The sequence below is a fragment of the Prunus persica genome, chromosome G6, assembly GCF_000346465.2.
Source record: "Prunus persica cultivar Lovell chromosome G6, Prunus_persica_NCBIv2, whole genome shotgun sequence".
Classification (NCBI taxonomy): Eukaryota; Viridiplantae; Streptophyta; class Magnoliopsida; order Rosales; family Rosaceae; genus Prunus; species Prunus persica.
Window position 1 is genome coordinate 12,784,272 of NC_034014.1, and position 21,085 is coordinate 12,805,356.

The following is a 21,085-nucleotide window of genomic DNA, read 5'->3' on the forward strand; positions in this document are numbered from 1 at the left end:
CTCTTATCTACATTCCCTTCTGCCAAATGTACATCCCATTCCATCAAAAAACCAAATACCACCCAAGTCTGAAAACAATTTCATCAACCACGGATCCACTTCATACAGGGTTTGGGCGAAATGGCTACAAGAATTACTCCAAATGCATCAATGCCTACTAAAATCTACTCATATGCAATACAGTACCACACATGGAACATCAGTATTCACAGTTATGGACTCTGTGTGCAAACTAGACACGTCAAAATGTTACTGCAACTGCAACTGCTAAACCTAGATGGATGAACATGCAATTTCTAAACAGATACTGAAGCCCCATAAAATACCATTTTTAGACATATATCACAAGCTGCAAGCAAGGAATAACAACACAATTTAGCAGGTTTTATACCACAGGGAACATAAAATTTCCACGCCAACTAACTTTAGTATTTCAAAATCACATAATTAACCATTAACACTGGAAGGGTGCAAAATATGCTACTACGTGCTGAAACACCAATGATACCAACAAATTTACTCGTGCATTATTACTCAACACCTAATTCAGGGCCTACTAAGGTAATGGTGTGTTATAATGGAATAGCCCTTGCCACCAGAATAATTTCCCACACTAAATATGACTCATAAAATGGAAGTGAAAACAAGCATCACAAACGAACGAATCCTATATGACAAATAGCAATTTGAGGCACTGCATCGTCCATAGAGCAAAATCAATACACCAATACAAGTTTCATCCCAGCATGATCTACTTCACAGTTAAATTACATTATTATTGCAATCTCTCTAATTACTAAACTTCACAAATTCAGTCAGAGGTTAGTGAAATTATCCTTCTCAAATGATAACCATACAAAAACACAAACTAGTCAATAACAAATACAAAACCCACCTTAGAATCACTCCTTCTCTGCACAGAACCGAATTCGAAATCCCAGCAACACCTACAGCAAATCGAGACTTTTGTCCTAACCGACTCTCACAGGATTGAGAAGGAGGAGGACGTTTGTGAACAAAGTCCTAACCGAAACCAAAATTTAGGGTTTTTTTAGGCCCTGAAGGAGCAGAGAAGAAGAGAACGACGTCGATTCAAGACTCGAACTTAGAGGGAACTGAGACATCGTTTAAGGGAGAGAGCATTTAACGATTAAACCCTCTCTCTCACCGTCAAGAGCCCCCTCACCAAACCCTAACATTGACTGCAGAGAGAGAACAACAGAGTGCTGCTTAGGTTTTCGTGACAGAGGGAGAAATAGAGTGGTGGTGGTCGATGGACACAGAAACCGCCGAGAGAGGAAGAGAACCGTGACTGAGCGCTGAGAAAGGGAGAGAAGCCAGGTGCGTTAGGTCGCCAATCAAAGGCCAATAACTCCCCAATACATGTGCTTTTATATGGAGGGCAGTTTGGTCATTTCACGTTCAAAAGTGATTATATCAGAATACAATTTGTAACCTGATTATTTCAGAATACCACTTGTGAAAAGTGATTATATCAGCATATTTCCCAACAAATTTTGGTTCATTTTGAGATCTTGCAGAAATTAATATAGTTGACTTGAGGATCAAGAAATGTACGTATCCAAATCCAGAATATCCGAACAAGACTTTGATAAGAAATAAGAGAATATCTATTTACTAGCTACGTATTGAAAATGAAAATATCCCTCAATGGCAGCGACTGACGAGGTCTCTTTTACAAAAATCTATAAACGTGTCTGAGAACTGACTAGTCTGAGAACCAACTAATCAACCATTACACAACCCCATCTCATCTTGCTATCTAAACTGAACAGAAAACAGGAAGAAAACATGGGAAAAATGACTCACCAAACTATACCTGTACTGTATACATTCACTAGTTCAAGAATCTTTCTTTATTTACTGTCAAAGTTACATTGCACTGATGACGAAGGCCATTGCCATGCCCACCCAAAGAGGAAGCTCTCTATAAATATGTAGTAAAAGCTCAAGAGGGGCTTTGATCAATGGTTGAAGATACACACTGATTTAGGGACAAGTCCTCCCCAACCACACGCTGGGAGAAGTATATAGCCAACAAAATCCGGCCACCGAACCTTGTTGAAAACTTTTCCAAAGCTAACCTCACTGGATGCCTATACAGAGTCGATTTTCACTAGTTTCCAGCTTTCACAGCCAGATGATGTGGAGAATTGCCCAATTCATCTCTGGAATGATGAAAACTCATTCATCCAACTATTTTCCTAGTTGTAGATTTTTACTGGCTTTTCAAATGTGTGGCGATTCTGCAAAAAGGTGTAAAATTGGCAAAGTAATGTCAACAGGTAAGCCTATCCAAGAATATATCTGATCAAATATGTAACCAAGCAGCTTCGATGTCTTCTTATTATAAAATAAAAATAAACATTAATAAATAAAAAAGTACATAAGGAAGCATGTGTTCCAGATCAATGTGAGCAAGCTGCACGTTTCCTAACATCTCAGCCTAAGAGTACTCACTAAAAGCCAAAAACATTAACTCGAAAAAAAATTCAAATTCTGGGAAAGAACAAACAAAAATGCTTCATCTTACCTGGTTAGCTGCATACGCTCTTTTAGGAGCACTGTCAGAGTGTTCCAGCCCAAGATATTGCTCCCAAGCACCGTAAACATCTCTTCTCTATAGGCAGATTAAGAACAACAAAATGAAAATATAATTTGAAATTTGAAACAGAAATACCATAGTAACATATCTCTAGTTTACACACCTGAAACCGACTAGACACAATGTCGGAGTCCTGGAGATATTCTGGGCGACCTAGGGAAAGAAACGCAAACTTCCACTGGCAAAAAGGAAAAAATAAATTTAATGTTTCATCAGTACAATGTAACAGTAGGAGGAAAGGGTTAATACAACAATTCCATTTCTTTATTTAAAACCAAATGAGAATGTCCATCTTTCTAACAAAATCAGGAAAGGGAATGATGATAATAAGAACATAGATTATACCTTGGCAAACTCCTCATCCGCAACCTGTAATTTCTTTTGTACTCGAGCTTTAATTTCAGCCAAAGTTTCACCTTCATGTATGACCAAGAAAAAAGGTTCCCCAAAGTTTTGAATTTGCTGGGGAAGAATAGATAAATTTGAGCATATGAGATTATGAATCATCGTACATTGTTCAGTTTGAAAGGAAAATATGAGGATGGGGAAAAAAGAATCTGGGAAGCTGTGAAGCGAAAAAGTTAGTCGCAATTACCATTTGGTTCTGAGCTGTGTCTTTAGTGAAATGGTAGACATGAATTACACGATCATTAGGACCAAGATTTTTCTCTTCGTCAGGAACCTATGAAATGAAAAGAAAAACACATCAACTACGTCAAGCAACACATCAAAAACACAACTAATAACTAGATTCAGACCCCTTCCAGCATACGCGTGTGTGTGTGTGTGTGTTTGTGTGTGTGTGAGAGAGAGAGAGAGAGAGAGAGACCTCTTCGGCCCGTAACGTCCAGTATTGATCATTTATGTTCTCAATCTTTTCACTGTGAGGAAAAACCTGCAGATGTGTTAAAGCAGGATCAAATAGCAATAACAAAAAAATTCCTTTTTGTATTTCTAAGCTTCCTAATTTCCCAAGGGTTACAATGGCAAAAAGTGGATAAAAAGGAAACCCCAAGCCTACGTAATCCCTTTCTTCCAACCAGCTGTATTAATTTAACATTAAATTGACAAAAGAACTAGAAAAAAGAAGAAGTTATATCTCACAGAATCATGGTAACATCAAATTAACATATTCATTAACATCAGGTGGCCCACACAAAAAGTGCTAGCTTTTTGTGTGACTCATGCTTTAGTAAACCCACCATTGAATCTCATGTCCTCACCATACTTCTGCTAGATCAATATAAATGTGATAGAACAAAGCTATCTGTACCGCGAAATTCATGAAGATGTACATTTGACAACTGTGAACCCTAAGGGGGACTGCTCAGATAGAAATTGGGCCAATTAACACTCAGCTCACTTAACAGGGGCATAGAGGACCTTTTTTTTTAATCCTGTGTTAAAAAACTGTACACAAATGAAACCCTTCAATTTTTATGTCTTTCATGTATCAATTTCAGAGATACGTTAGTCAGAACAGTTGTTTTCATTGGAAGATGAAGCTCAGACCTTGTAAATCTTGTGATAGAAAACTTCAAGCAACCTAAGTTCTGCATCTGGATGAGACAATTCAACCTGTTCCAAATTGGGTTACACTAGTTACCACAACCATAAAATCAGAGTATTACATTAAATTAAATAAACGATTAAAGCGAATAATCACGAGATCAACCATAAAAGTGGGGCAACAATTACATAAAGCCACCACTAACAAATAGGACATTTCGACTGGTTGGATAGGATGATAGTGAAACTAACAGGTCAAAAACGTCACCTTAGTTTTAAGGTCATTAATTACATCCCCCACAGTGCTCTGTTTTGGCAGTCTTATGGTATGAATAACAACCTGGTGAAAGACACATATATTAGAACATGATTAAGATTAACAAAACATAACATTGTAAGATCTGATCAGTGCACTCACTTCTTCCTTAGTAGCATGATGGAATGCGACTTTCAGAGTTTTCAAACCTTGTAATTCGGGCAGAGGGATGTCCAATACTTCATAGTACAATATATCCGTAGTCTGTCATGGATTGTTGTAAGAGAAATGATCTCCAAAGTTTTAAAGAAAATATCACCTAGGGCTGTGAGATTATTACCTGATTGTAGTGGACCAGCATATCAGTCAAGCGCTCAACCCCCCGATACTTAATTGGCTGGGGTTTGGGTTGTTGTGAGTAACAGTTGTGCGATGTAAGCCTAATTTTGGATGGATCATCCAAACCAAGTTGCTGAGCAACTCGTTCCACAACATCATCATAGGTATGGAGTTTCGATCTTAAAATCAACATGGAAAACAAAAGGAGATAAAGTCACTTTTAGATTATGTAACCCAGTTAATGATATAGATAAACACCAACAATGATAGAACTTACAATTCTAGGGAGAAATCATCTTCTTTGGGTTTCTCAAGAGATCGGAAGTGAACAACCTGTGACATATCACATCATAAAAACAGCTAAGTCAGGGTTCTTTTAATGAGAGTTTTTATATATTAAAATAAAACAGTACTTTTATTATTATTAAAAAGCCACAATACTTTTTTTTAATTAAAAGCACAATACTCACAACCTAAATTCACAAAATTGTGCAACGAGAATATATCACCATTCACCACCAAAAGCATATATAATTAAGATTTAGAATATATTATCTTAAATGGCTAATACATTAATAATGCTTGAAAGGAATACATTTTTTTTCCAAAGCTAGGAAGGGGGAAGGGGAAAACTCACAGAAACAGGTACCATGGGGCTTTAAACCCAGGACCACTTGGGAGAACACCAAAGGCCTGGGCTTGAGAGGAATATTTGCAGTTAACTAGATGATTAGACACTATTCATGACAGAACACGGTTTGAAGTGGTAATCTACAATTGAAAAAATTTCTAACTGGAATTTAGAAAACAAAAGAAGCAAGGTCTAATAGCATGGCAATTCAATCTTATTATACCCCACGTTCACTGGAGTTACAACTTATATTGGTCAGTACTTATGCAAACACGAGCTCAGTTGAAAAAGAAACACACCAATCATCTAGAAAACACGCTTGTGTTTCAAAAGCCTTGTTCTAGGAACAGGCCAGGCATGAGATTAAGCTTCAGATACAGGCTTATAGCTACATTGTTTGTTCTAATATAGCTACAAATAAACCACCAAAAAAGGAATAGAAGTTTCAAAACAAATGCAAAAGTCTCAGGAAGGCTTACTTGACGGTTGTGCACATAATCCAGAAAAGATGGGACATCTGGATAGCGGAGATGTTCTCCATTTTCAACTGGAGTGGGCTTCTGAAAGCAAACAATGTCTCCATCCTCAAGCTGCATATATAGACAAGAAGTTAAAATACTGACAAGAATAGTAAGTTCATGAACACTGATGACATTTAGAAAATACCTGGCAGGCTCGAAATGTGAATTTCTTGTCGATGGGTTCACACATGACATTGGGCTCAAACTTAATTTCCTAAGCATCAGAGCACCAGTAAGAAACCATGGCTTACAACCAAAGCAAGAAAAATCAACAGCTACATACATTATTTAGTAATAACAAAGACCAATAATCAGACAGCTTCGCATCAGACAAATTCAACTCATGGCAAGGGACAAGGTTGGATTTGGGTACTTGTTCAAGATCAAGACCAGCATAAAGTAACGAGTCCAGGATACAATACCAGGCCCAACCATGCTTTATAGATTAGACAAAGGAATCATATTAACTATGGGATGAGCAGAAACTTCTACACCCAGGCATTGCATGATTACTAGTGTGAACAGATTAATGCATTCATCAAACCTCTAAATTGTTGGTTTCATCGTTATATGAACATATACAATCCAGTTCTAAACTTCTAATCAAGAAGTTTCCTACAGAATGACACCAGGAGCTGAGAAAAGTGGTTATTGCATACAAACCTCATAAAGGTCAATCTCTTCCTCAGGAGCATAGCCAGCCATTTCATTTAATTTTGACAATATTTCAGCTGCCTTACCAGTACTCTTCACAAAAAGCCTTCCAACATATCTGACAGTATTAAGAAAATAAGCAAACAACCTTCAAATTCTTCCATAGCTTATTGAGTAAGAGTAACCCGATAAAAAACAAATAAAGTACCGTAGTTCTTCTTTTTCTGGATCATAAAGCTTAAAGAAAAGCAGAATGTCATCCTTTGTCTTGTCAGGTGGAGCGATAGGGTGTAAATCCTTAATAAAAGCATAAAATTAGAAAACTGCTGCAAAGCACATTCCAGACAAGAACAATGTTCTTTAGTAGTACAAAAATATTACCAGCCCAAGCTCTACTTCTAAGAATAACTTTAGTTCTGCATTATGAACCTTGTTTGATACCTCCCTCAACTGTCCAACCTACAATGCAATGAAAAGAAGACTGAGCCTTACACATCTTTGTATACAGAGGCACTTGCATAAAGTGCAAAAGTTCGGTCACCAATGCACTTTTCTGGAAAATAAATGATGATGAAGAAAGAAACAAAACCGCAGCTCTTGCATTCAAATGCCAAAAAACCTAGGACAACATTTTTTATAGGGAAAATTTTCTATTATGGAAAGAAGTACTAATGGCCATACATGCTCAACACACTAACCACAATAACCACAAGTAATCAGCTCAGAACACACAACTAATCAAGACAGATTTAACGGAAAGGAATATCCCTATTGCTGTGACAAAAAGAGGCCCAAAAAGATGCCAAGAGATATATTCATAAAGAAAACTGTAGTTAACAAGTGTTGAACTACAGAGCAATAATAAAGCATAGAAATATCAACTGTGGAACTATTTCCATTGAAACAATGGGGAACTATTTCCATTGAAACAATGTGGAACTATTCTCATTGAAACCATGTGGCCTAAAGATAAAGGCCCTGCTTCGCAACCAATTAACCAAAAGTAACAAAAGGATGTTCCTTGGCCAAGCGTTACAAACAATCATACATGGTGTACAAAGATTGATTCTTATACAGCAGCCAATACAGTCAGGCATAGCATGTAATACAATTTGAAAGAAGAGCTTCAGTAACTCACAAGTCATAAACATAAAATATAGCTTTTTTTTTTTCATTTTCAAATGCTCACTCTGTAAAAGCATTAGCTTGTACGTGCAAGCATCATCTAGAACATGATAGGAATCAAATACATATAAAGACCAGTTTCATCTGTCCCACAAAGCCATTATAAAAAAGAAAGAAAAACTTGAAACAGAGAAGCAGCACAAGATAAGTACAGATTGTGTTTCCTCCACAGGTGTCAATGGACGGTTAGGACGATATGTATGGTTTTGACGCTTCGCCCACAACCAAAATCGCAGAAATTGCACTGGTATGCCAATCTCTTTCGCAACCTCCTCCTGGATGAATCATTATGGAAAATAATAAGAAGTGCAGCAAGAAAACAAAATCCATGTTAAATGAAGAAGTGCATCACAACCGAAAAGAAAACAGTAGAACCATGTGTGGAGAAAGTATTATATATGCACTAGCATTTGGAGCTGTGCAAATAGTAGGTGTACAGTTATCAATTGTTGCTTATACAAAGCTTCACTGAGCTATAATTTATTGTTGGAGCTGTGCAAATATATACTAAATCAAATAAATTTCCAAATGAATTATCACCATATGCCAGATAACTTGAAGTCCACATATAATACCATGCAAAAGGCATAATCCCCTTAAAATGTTTCATTGTATTTTGATACATCTGCTAACAGAAACTTTTCACAGAGCTACTAGTCCGTTTCTAAATTTACAGATATTAATGCGCACCGCCAAGCTTTCTTAACCCACTTTCCATGTAACAAAAAGAAAAAACTACCTACAAAAAGGTGGAGGGGGCTTAGCTTGCATTTTCAAAATCTGTTGGTTGTAATTATATAATCTTCTATTCAGATTATAAAATTACAACATTGGCTTGACACATATGCCAAAGTCTCCAACAACTATGACTACAGAGAAAAAATGAGTGAAAGACATGAACAATCCTAGTCACAGGACTTTAAACACAACTGAATACCTTAATCTCTGAGCATATAAAAACATGCCAAAAAATTAAGAACATGTATACATACCATTCCTTGTTCAGAACTGTAGCCTTTCTATTTTTAACATATTAACGAATACCTTGCCCAACAAAAGAGGACAGAAACAACAATTAAAGCTAGAACGCATTAAGCAGAGTGGATTCCAACAGGAAAAAGGATCATTGACAGAAAAGAACCTCATTCAAAAACAGGTGCAAGAAGCAAGTTCAAAATTGTACCTTAAATACGTTAAAAGGCGTCTGCTTCTGGATACGAAAACTTCTAACTTTGTCATGATCAACAAGATCAAAATAAATATCCTTCCCAATCTGCTCGACAAGGTTCTCATCCCGGGCAACCTAGGGGAATGATATGTGTCACAAGCAAAGGATGTTGCACTATAAATTTACTCAAGTTAAGCTTGAAAACCACTTGTTAATAAGAAATGGATTTAACAGCTAAACCTTTATAATAGTATATAGGTGTGCCTCGGCCTTTTCTTTCTTCTTGTGTTCCTTTTCTTCTTGTTCTTTCTTTAACCTCTCCTGAGATAAGTCAATGAATGTATATAGGCCTTATCTCCCGTAAGACAGAAATTCTGAAAGAGAGTATGCACAAAGAAATATACACATGCAAAAAAAATGTGTGTATAAATAATTCGGAAATGAACCAAGTTTTTCATGAAAGCAGCTAATGTGCCAAATTGTGTGACACAAACAATCAAAACATCACATTTTATTCCTTTACTTCTTATTCTTTCTTTAACCCCTCCTGAGACAAGTCAATGAATGTATATAGGCCTTATCTCCCATAAGACAGAAATTCTGAAAGAGAATATGCACAAAGAAATGTACACATGCAAAAATATGTGTGTATAAATAACTCAGAAATGAACCAAGTTTTTCATGAAAGCAGCTAATGTGCCAAATTGTGTGACACAAACAATCAAAACATCTCATTGTATTTCTAATTCCAAGTTCAATCAGAACTTTACTTGGATATGGGAATTTGATCTCAAACAGAAGGATCCTTGATATCAGCCTTGTTAAGAAGTTCATTTAAGATACCTCGTGAAATGAAGAATCCATGTATCCAATTTCTTACATGAATAATCAAATATCCTACAAATTGGCCTTAAGAACAGGATCTCACCCTTAGATGTTCAGCGATGTCCTGCTCATCCACATTGCAGATTATTTTATCTTTGTCACTTTCACGTATGTACACCAGCATGTATGCATTTGAGTACTTCGTAAATTTGAAAGGAGTGTTATTGAATCCAGGGTTTGTCTGTGGTAACTGTCAAACCATAAGCAAACTATGAAAAATGAATAAAACTTAAAAGTAAAAACCTGGATTCAGTATTGCATGCAGAAATTGGAAAAGCATACCTCTTCCTCACCACCATACTGCTCCTCTAGTGCCCTCTTTATATCTTCTTTTGTGACCCTCTCATCATCGAATTTATACCTGTGTACCACAAATCTTAATGACACATGAAGTAGAAAGGGGGCTTGATGGAATCCGATATGCATTTCTTAAAATTCAACCAAATATTTAGAAAATGTTAAGAATACAACTTGGTCAATGCAATTGGCTAGCACAGTAATTAGGTACCTCTTATGACCCAAGGCTTCAGAACATCTGTATGGCATAGCCATGTACTATGCTACGTGTTAGAGAAAATGGTCATGTTCGTGGTACACCAAAAGGGAATGTAGCTGTAGTTGCTACTTATCGAGTAACATGAAATGATGGCCATGTGCTTATTTATATATAGATTGCTAGATACAACTACATCCATATTTTTGGCCAGAAACTTCATAATCCCAAATGATCAAAATTGTGTACATCACTTTCTGACATGCGCCTTTCCAATTCCAGCAGAAAATGAGGGAAAAAGAGAGTTTCAGGAATGAACAAATTATTGTTTCAAAATATTTATGCAACATATATTGAATTAATAATTGCAAGTCAATAGAGTAACAGTCAATCATAGCTACCATACACTACGAAAGAAACATAAGTCATACGTGTCTGAAACAGTGACATTAGGCATTATAATATGATATCCTTACAACTAAACCACAGCTCCTAAGTGATAAAAGAAGAACTCATCTTCTTTCTTTTTTTATTACCTTCCTCACGTATGTATAAGAACAAAACCATTCAATTTCTAATATATATATATATATATATATATAATTTTTTTAAACATTCAAACTTCCGCTCTTTCAAGTTTCAACTGCCAATCATGCAGAATTCATTCATACATCTACAAGAGACCTATCAAGGTACTAAGGTATTTTTGCCATATATATAGATGATTAAAATTTTATTATAAACATAATATCAATCTATTGAGATCCTACAAAAGCTCACTAAATTATTAGAAATACATTCACAAAGGCAGCAAAAAGTGAAAGTACCTACAACCATAATTTATTTCAATACAACTCTTTCTCAAAAGACAAATGAAGACTAGTGTCATATCATTGTGATGCTCAAGAAGATTATGAAATTTAAAACGTATGAGTATATACTTATTATGCATGTTTGCTCCCAGAGTTTTCTGCTTCTAGCATAAACAATAGGAAAACCAAACTAGGGTTGATAGAGTAACATCATGAGAATCAGTTATGGGTTTTCTGCACATGCAAAACATGGGAGCACATATGAGGGAATGGATGCCAAGAATCTGAGAACTGATGCATACCACTGATCAGAAAGCGTTGGCCTGATAAAGGCATAATAGTGCCCACCATGCACCCCACCACTGTGTACCAAAACACTGTAAACAACCACCAAATGCATAAGTACGATATAAGACTTAGAAGAGCAAAGCAGGAATCTATGAATCAAGTTAATGACAGAATTTTATGGGAAATAATTTTTTTCTCTTGGTCATTTAATACTAGGAAAGAGCATAGTAGTCCGATGTATATGAGAGACATAAATTGCCACAAGTGTGCATCTATTACAAAATAGTACTCATTTGTACAAAACAAATATATATATATATATATCACTAATAGAAAATTATCCAAAATACATAATAGGTGAAAGAGCAGTATCAGATAGAAAGATTATTAAATAAATAAATAAAGAAAGAAAGGATGTAGAACACATATATAAACTAAAACATATACATCCAAACAACTAAAGGAACACAAACTGTGACCAAAAAAAGAACAAACAACGTGCAACAAAAATGAAATTAAGCACCCCTATCAGTGTCAACCAAAAAATCCTCACAGCAACAATTGTACCAACCTATCAAGAATGCTTGTAGGACAAAAAAGTTTATGTCCGGAAAAAGGAGATGTAGCTAAAATAGCAAAGGGGTTTCTAACAAGGCATGTAGTACTGAATTTAGAATTCTTTCAAAAACAAGAGCAACTTGGAATCCTTCCCCAGCGCACAAATCACTAGACCTCAGAACTACGATTACTATGTGAAAGGGAATCACCACAAAGCTTTCCTAGGTTCTTTTCCTAAACAAAATGGTCTGATATATGACAAATAGGAAAAACTCTGAAATATACCTGTGAAGTGTGTAAAGGTTGCGAACACTCCTATCAGCTTCAGGTGATAAATATTTTCCATTCTCTCGATCGAGGTCAAGTTGCAATGGGAACTCATAACGATCATTAATCTACACAATAAGAGCATAAATAAAAACTCTAAGATTTATGTCGAAAAAAGAAACACACTCTATCAGTCTTATTTGCTCAAAAGAAAATCAAATCACTCCAATCTCCATCCACAAATCATGAATGGTTCATATAGCAATTTATAAAGGCACTATAATGTGTATCAACTCTATTAACAATAAAAGTTCTGTGAAGAACTAGGAAACCGACCACTAATGGGAAACTGGAGGGACACTCAACTTTTTGTTCAAAAGAAAAAACAATCATTTAGACACAGATGAATTACATCATGCTAAATTACTTGAAAATTTATTACTTACAACCATTGAAGAAGAAACCAAACCAAAAAGGGCAAAAGTAATGGAATTTCATGAGTTACAACTCGCACTATGTTATGGGCCCATGGAACCATTGCCTAAAAGCCTCATGGGGCTTAATCCATGGCCAGGAACTTGCCTCAAGAAGCAACCACTCTGAATTCATAACAATAAAAATTCCTTGGGAGCATCCACAAGAGATTTTCCTTGTTAATTACCTAGTGCAGGTAGGACTTGGAGAGAAACTATGTATGATTAGAATTTAGGTGCCTTATGAGGTGGGTATCTCAAGAAGCAACCAAAAAAAAAAAAAAAAAAAAGACAGTCACCATTGTCTGAATCTGGCATCAATCTATCTAACTGGCTGGCTATTTGATACTTAATAATTAAACTGATAATAGGAATAAATCCCAAATGAACGTTGGCACAAAATAAAGTTTGGGATTCAGAAGTAAAAGTAGTTCATCTGATTTATACTTTGCAGATGAGACTTGTAATACCTTGTCAAATAATTTAAAAAGTTATTAGACATAGATGCAGTCAAAACTTCTGTTCTGTTTAAACTGAGATTTGGGCATAGTGCAAATTAAAATGAAACATTCATTGAGGAACTATCTTCTTTGCTGGTTATTTTGGAAAGGGTTTTTTATCAGGTACTAGAGAACATTATCTTTCCCAGTCAAGTCTTATTCTAGATTAAGTGTGATAATGGTACAGTTTCAAATTTTAAGCCAACGAGGGAGATCTGCAAAGCTAAGACCATCTTAAGGTAAAGATTCTACCCTGGATTGTGGCTCATGAATACACTCAACAAGTTGAAAGCATGTCCCTATTTTTGGGGTGAAGGGCGAGGCATTAACACGTGTCATATGGTTCACAGGAGAAGACCAACTTGGTTCTTTTTACCTCACTGGTGCATTATGTGTAGGAGGAAGGGAGATCGTGCTGATCATATTTTTGTGCAAAGTTTAGTAATTCTAAGTCTCAGAAGAATTTGTTTAGCAAGACGGGCGAGCTGAATGTTTCCAGGTTGCTGTGTGCTGTTAAGTGAACAACACAAGGCCTTTGGTGGCGGGAAGAAAGCCAAAGTGTTGGTGCCTCTGTTGTGGAATATATTTGGGTTGTGTTTCTTTATGTCCCCTTGTCCACAGTGTTGTGCTTTACATATAATTTTTTTTTTTCCTTCCCAAAAAAAAATTACAAGCCTGGAAACTTTCATAAACCTATTCTAACTTATAATCCTAAAGTAAATAAACATACGCAATAAAATGCACTCATTCATGCAAATAATGCACAAATAACAGACATAACGACCTGAAGTAAAATAGTTATTGAAGTTCCAACCTTCACCATTGTGTCCCGCATAAAGTCGTACTCAAATCGTTTCAACTGAAGTTGAAGCACCGGGGGAAAGTCAATAAACAGAACACCTTTCTTAGCATCCTGAAAAATTATGCTCCAAAATGGTCATCAATATAAACCAATAAAACAATAGGTTTCTTATGACAACCAAAAAAAAAAAACCAGTGAAGGAAATTATCACACTTGTGGCCATCCACCAGACAAAAAACTAATGCAAAATCTTTTACCCACAAGAACTCAGATCTCTTATTTATTATCTACTGTTTCCAGTCATACTCTGGCAACCCATCCAATCTCCTTTAGTCAATCAATGATTCACTAGCAGTGCACATTTAATTAAGATATATAATGTGATTTAACGTATAAATGCTCCATAACTTTAAAAAATACAAAATACAAAACCCATCAGCTACAACGTGGAGTGAAGATCTTCCAGTGAAAACCGATCAGCTAAAAAAAAAAGGAAGAGTCAAACAAAAACCCACCAATGTTGCAATATGTAAGGGAAACCAACTGGTTAGCAAAGTAGTTTCTTTTGAACACCCCTAATATCGTGTACAACTAGGCTACTTGAAAATCCATTTCTGTCTCTTTGTTCTAAATTATGAAATTGTCTTATACTCTTGCAGCTGATACGAAAATTTCAGTATTGTTTCCTTTTTTTTTCTTTCTCAAAACAACTCATTGTAGTTTCCAGAATTCTAAACGTTTATGAACTTGGATTGTGTCTATATAGACTACAGCCATTCCAGCATTGAGAAAAATAAATTTAACACCTGCCAACCTATCTCTTCCTCTCCCTCAGTCTGAACATCTAATTTTACCACGACTCAATCTTCTTCACCAATGTGATAGACCTGTGAATGCCAAATCCTTGCGACTTTTTACGTTACTTTCCTTTTTTTAAAAAAAAATTTAATTCTCTTGTTTAGTTTGAAAATGCCTTATCAAAAGCAATGGTTTGATAAGTTGAAAAGGAACGAGTAAGTCACCACCTGTTTGTAATTATCCTTTCTTGTCTACCTTAACTTTTTTTTTTTTTTTTTCTGTATGCATTTTAAGCCAAGAACCCCTCAAATATTATTTTTGTTTTTTGAAAGGCCCTCTAACATTACATAAAAAGGGGACAAATAATACAATGATGTATTCTATAAGAAAATAGTACAAGTGACATTGCAAATTCGGATTTTCCGTTTTGGGATTTGACCCACAAACAACCAAAAATATCAACCTGCAGTATTGATAAACTCAAGGAGCAAAACTCAACGCAGCTGTTCAGAAGCTTAGTCAACAGCAATAAGGTATTAAGCTCAAAGGAACAAATTATCTAAAACTTTCTCAAATCAATTAACAGATAACTCATCTCACTCAATTTCACGCAAAATTATGCCAATTATCTGCACCCCGCAAATTGAATAGAGCACTAACCTGCAATCCATACTGTTCAGCATGATACTTGTTATCACCCTCGAGACGTTCAACTTCTACGTACTTATCAAAAGAAGCATATACATCACGACAACCTTTGACATCAAGCTGAAGGTCTGCCAGACACAGTTGATAATATTAGCATTATCCAAAAGGACCATAAGCATGGAGAATTCGAAACCGAAACAAAAAAGTACCATAAAATGATTCCTTTCTTGTTGATTTGTAGTCCACGTTGATGCATTCAATGTAGTTCATATGGTGTCCTTCGAACAACTTCTGTATAGTTCCCTCTACAACAGTTCCCTGGTAACAGGTCAAAATTGTAAAACTTTTCAATAAGATTCAAGAGCTTCAACATTGATGAGATTTTCAAAATTAATCAATATGAATTTGGTTAAAAGATACCTTCATTTTGTCTTCAAGTTTTTCACACAAAACCCTATTGAGTTCTTGCACGTCATGCTGCATAAATGAATCATACGTGTCCCATCCAAAAGACTTCGTCAGCTCTTTTGTTGCCACACTATTGTCACTGTACTGAAGCTTGTAAAATAGACTCTGCAGGGCCAAAGGTATGCTTTGCGATGGCAAATCATTCTCAGTTGTGGGCATATGGTAAACAGCCTGAAATATACAACCCAAGACATTGTTTTCCTCAGAGATCTTTAACCAGATAAGTTAGCATGCTGTAGAACAAAAAATTTCGTGCAGCTGCTAACCTTTCTGAAATAAGGAATATGATACAAAGTCTGGAGGAGAGAGTTCATGTAGCAAGTTGCTCCTTGGTTCTTAAGCCCCACATAACCTGTCTCCTTTTTCGAGTCATATGTCCAGTAATCTACAACCCTACGAACGAGAACCTCAGCTTCAATTATAAGTGTATCATTCACAAGATACCCTCTACTGGGATCATAAAGATCACTAAGAGGCATAAAGGATGTGAAACCCCAATCACTTTCTCGCGCATTGAACTGATGCTGTGTGTCTGTATCATGCAAATAGGATTCAGTAAATATCTATAGGCACACTATCAATCAATTTGAAGGTTTTTGTCAGTAACAATACACAAAAGGAAACATCAACCTACAGAATTGCTAAAATTGCTGTTCTCAGACCAACTCTGATTAATTCAAGCTTAAACCAAAAATAACAATTGAAATTCTAAATCACATGAGGCTAAATCCCGCTTAAGTAGCACAAGCAAGCTAAAAGTTCAAATATAGATAGACATGCCAAACTTCCCAATTGTGCAATGAACTCTTCCCAATGAATTCCTCCATTGGAGCAAATTTTTCATTGGGCTCCAAAAGTTACAATCTATCAATGATGCCCTCCTAGCAGATCTACTTTTTTTAATCAACTTAAGGAAACATTCTTTGCTACTTTCTTTAATTCCACATTAGATAAATGCACACCTGATCTCATAGATAGAGAATCACACCAACACCATAGCTTAAGAACTGAAATTATTATTCTGCTACAAAAGAATCGAAGTTTAACACACAGTGAAGATTAGTAGAAAACATATCCAAGGAGGTACCTTTTCGTACTGAATACTTGTTATGAATTTGATTGACGAGCCCCAAGCAAAACTGTGCATATCTACTCCACCCATATGGCAAACTTGCTGAATCCGCAACATCCAAATACATAGACAAATGATCTACATTGTTTCCCTTAGGAAAAATAAGCACACGCCTGCCAAAGCAAAGCAAGCGGAACATATCAAAGCAACGCCAAAACAAAGAGGAACATATAGAGCAAAGTGACTGTGTCAAGTGAGAGAGAGAGAGAGAGAGAGAGAGAGAGAATGACAATACCATTTATAGCCACCAACGACAAATATATCTGAATAAAGCTTCTTTGTATTCATCCTAGAAAAATTGTCAATTCTCCACGTGAATCTTGATGATGGAGGATCCTCCACTGGCTGGTTCTCCACGTTATTAGCAGTTTCAGGTTGTGCAACAACTAATAATTTGCAAAGGAAACCAAAATAAATAAATACGTTACAACTGTTTCATGCTGCAAGTAGTTGAAAACTTAAAATAAAATAAAAGTACTGCAATTACAATACACATCATCAATTTTCCTACAAGAACTTTCTTTCAATTTTGCATGCAAAAGCATGGAAAATAGTCTTAGTGCAACACAACCACTTCACCCTAGTAATGGAAAATGAGAATTACTTATAACAATTTTTTTATAGCTCCCCATTAGTTGGGGTCCAATACACATTACAACCAATTTCAGTTAATTAATTACCCAAAGTAAGTTTTAAAAAGAATGATAAAAAGCTACGGGGAATGTACATACTGGACGGATCAGAATACCTTCCATGGGTTGGTGATTGTTTTCGGGCAAATCCGAGTGCGGGACGAGCATCTCTTCGTCCTCTGGTTGCTGTAACAAACACACAAGAGTGAATGAATTCTGAGCCTTTTTTTTTTTGGGGGGCATACCAAAAGCAAACCCTTAATATTGTTTTCAATAAAACCCTAAATTCCAAACAACAATGGAGAGAATGATAGCCATATTAAAGCAATTTGGAAACCAAAGCCCTAGGGAACACCAAATTCCAATTTCAGTTCGAAAAACCCAATTTAAGCATTGAAATCATACAAATTAAGATAATGAACTAACCACAAATTCGAAATAAAAACCAAAGCTTTATCATCCACAGACATATGCATACACCAAACATATAGATGCATGTTGTATACTGAGAGAGAGAGAGAGAGAGAGAGACAGAGAGACAGAGAGAAACATACATCAATAGGGGCGGGGGTCATGACTGTCATGGCTGAACGAGTCTAAGGAATGGGATATGAGAATACCTCACAGCGAGGTACTAGAGAGAGAGAGAGAGAGAGTAAAGGAGGTGCAGTAAGAGAAGTGCAAATTGGCGATCACCAGAAGCTGGTCGAGGAGAGAGGGAGAGAGAGAGAGAGAGAGAGAGAGAGAGAAGGGTATGGTATTTTTTACTCTTATTTTATATGCAGGATGGGCAGTAGAGTACTTTCGCAACGGGGTACATGGTAGACCGTAGACGTGTGCTTATGACAAAGTGACCCAGGGGAACATGGCTTTGCTTCCACCCGTTGTACTGCTATGGACCACCGCACTGTAATTTACAAAATACATAGATCTGGGCCAATCCAGCCCAACCGCTCTAGGCCAAATTTCAACCTCGACTAAATCCGTAAACGCGGAAATTTCTGCAGCTTCACTGCTTCAAATGTTTTCTTCCCTATATAATTTATAGTAAGTTTTAATTACTACGCAGGGTAAATTATATAATACTAATTTTGATTTTGTTTTTTTGTCGGAACTAATTTTGCATTGTTTGGAATTGCTTTTGTAAAACCGCTTATTAGAAGCACATTCCAAGTGGTTCTTGGAAAATAAGTTTTTCTATCATTGTTGAAAGTGTTTTTTGTTGTCATAAAGTGTTTTTTGTCCTTACTACAAGAGCTAAAAACGCTTTTTGAAAACCAAAAGTGTTTCTAACAATATTTGTTAGAAAATTTAAAAGTGTGTTTATATAAAAGCCTTTTGTGGAGAAGCATCTGCAAGAGCACTTCTAAATGCTATTTTAGGAAGCACTTGGGTTTTTAATAAAAAATTTAACGTTCCTCTAATTAATTGAACAATAGTGTTTCATATAAAAGCAATCTCAAATGTGCCCAAAAGTAGTCCCAAAGGGCCCGTACTCAAACAGTATTTAAGTTTTTAATGTTCTTGTAGTTAGAGCATCTCCAATGCTAGAGATGCAAATTGGACATGTGAAGCCACATTTACATCCCCTTTGCATCTGAGGCGAATGTAAATGTGGGCTTTGCCACAATCGAGAAGATGTAAATCCAAAAATCTCAATTTTGATGTTCTTATACTAATTCACTTCGTGTTAAGTTTCGTTTGGTGTTAACTTTAGTTTTATTCTTTTTTCAACAAACTTTAGGGCCCGTTCGGTAGTGTTTTCGGATAATGTTTTCTGAGAATATTTTATGAGAAAGTGAGAAAACGAATTTACATTTTAATGATTTCAAAAATGTGTCTGGTAGATTAATTGGAAAACATATTCAAAAAATAAAAATAGTGAAAACGTGTCTGGTAGGACAATTTGAGAATAATAATTTGTGAGTTGTTTTTCAAGTATATTTTTTGTTAATTTCTACCCTAAAACATATTTTATTTTAATTTTGATATTTTAAAAGCTAAAAGTATTACAAACAATGAAAAATGTATACTTTGAGAATAATAATGTATAGTTAAAATAATAATAAAACTCTAATTTTAGAAAACCCTAGATAGTAAAATAATATTACCTTTAGTTTAAAATAAATATGAAATTAAATAATATATGATGGTTTTATCATAAAATTAATATACACTAGTGTAGCAAAATAAAAAATAATGAAGTGGAACAAAAATAACTGAAAATTGAAAGAAAAAAAAAAGACAAATGAAAAAAAATAAAAAGAATGAAAAATTAGACCAACCAAAAAAAATAAATAATAAAAGAAAGCAATCAAACCAATACATTAGGTAGAAAATGAAAATGAAAATTTGGTGTTTTCAGCTTTTGTACATGAGTTTGAATTTGTTTTCAGAAAATAATTCAAGTGAAAATGAAAACGACATACCGAACACATTTTTAGTAGAAAATGAAAATGGGGCCTTGAAAACTTTACCAAACGGCCCCTTATTGTTTACTTGATTTTCATTATAAAATGCTACATTTCCATGTCTATTCTCATAATTAAAACAAATTAGAATTCTCAATTCTCTACGATGTCTAGATGATACAATATTTTCACGAACAAACAAATCATAATGATTTTTATCTCTATTTTCAGTCATCTTTTGATATTTTGTAATGGCTTCATCAAAATTCTTATCAACATGTTTTTTTTAAATTTTCGATACATTTAATTAAGCAAGCCTTTTGAATGAGAATTGAAATTAGAATTTTTTTTTTTTTGGATATTTAGGCATTTTTTGGATTATTCACCATTTTGTGAATACGGCTCATTATTTAAAAAATAAATTGTTGGTATTTGCATCTCATTTGACCTCATCCAATGGATTAATATAGGAGTTATAATCAGTTAAAAATTCATTTTGATATCTACAGTTTATTTTGGAATTGAAGGAATTATAGTCATTGATTTCATGACCCGTATTTCCAAAACTACTTTCTCAACCCAAGAGTTCCAACCATCACTAATGACATGAGTAATTTCTCTAATAATTCCCAATTTCATCATTTAGCTTTCAGATGTGTGTAAACCATATTATATTCACCAATCACCAATAATCATATTCCATAATTAAATTCATATCCAAGATTTCATAATCATCCAAGAGAAACAATGTTACATACACAAATAATCTCAAGACATTAATTAAATAATATCATCATTGAACAATATTAAACAATAAAGTAACAAAAGGTTTTACATGGTTTGGGTCGCTCTCTCGTTCAAGCGAGGAGAGCCTTGACGGCTAGGATTAGGGTTTCTCTAGTTTTCTTTACTCATTCTTTGGGCCGTCTCTCTCGGTTTTCTCTAATTGTCTCTTTGGGTTCTTCTTGGTGAATTGAGTATGACTTTTTTTTGCTCTTTTGTTCTCCATGGGGTGGCTATGTTGGCTTT

At 35.2% G+C, this 21,085-nt stretch overlaps 1 protein-coding gene across 2 annotated transcripts; it reads right to left on the minus strand.

Annotated features, from left to right (window-relative positions):
* LOC18773827 (ubiquitin carboxyl-terminal hydrolase 12) lies at nt 1,595-18,434 on the minus strand. Of its 2 annotated transcripts, none has more exons than XM_020565583.1 (32): nt 18,200-18,434; nt 17,762-17,831; nt 17,249-17,399; nt 16,969-17,126; nt 16,148-16,413; nt 15,834-16,052; nt 15,623-15,731; nt 15,426-15,541; nt 13,980-14,078; nt 12,211-12,320; nt 11,382-11,456; nt 10,057-10,135; nt 9,818-9,955; nt 9,130-9,210; nt 8,905-9,024; nt 7,874-7,996; nt 6,918-6,995; nt 6,745-6,833; nt 6,546-6,654; nt 6,028-6,096; nt 5,841-5,951; nt 5,008-5,063; nt 4,732-4,909; nt 4,554-4,655; nt 4,404-4,475; nt 4,139-4,204; nt 3,456-3,521; nt 3,222-3,308; nt 2,972-3,088; nt 2,730-2,804; nt 2,555-2,641; nt 1,595-2,267 (listed from the first exon to the last, which is right to left on the minus strand). In XM_020565583.1, the coding sequence occupies exons 1-32, from the start codon at nt 18,227-18,229 to the stop codon at nt 2,226-2,228; spliced, it is 3,348 nt and encodes a 1,115-aa protein (XP_020421172.1). In that variant the 5' UTR covers nt 18,230-18,434; the 3' UTR covers nt 1,595-2,225. The 2 variants fall into 2 exon arrangements, with proteins under 2 accessions (XP_020421172.1, XP_020421171.1); XM_020565582.1 differs by having other exon boundaries at nt 9,818-9,964; nt 18,200-18,431.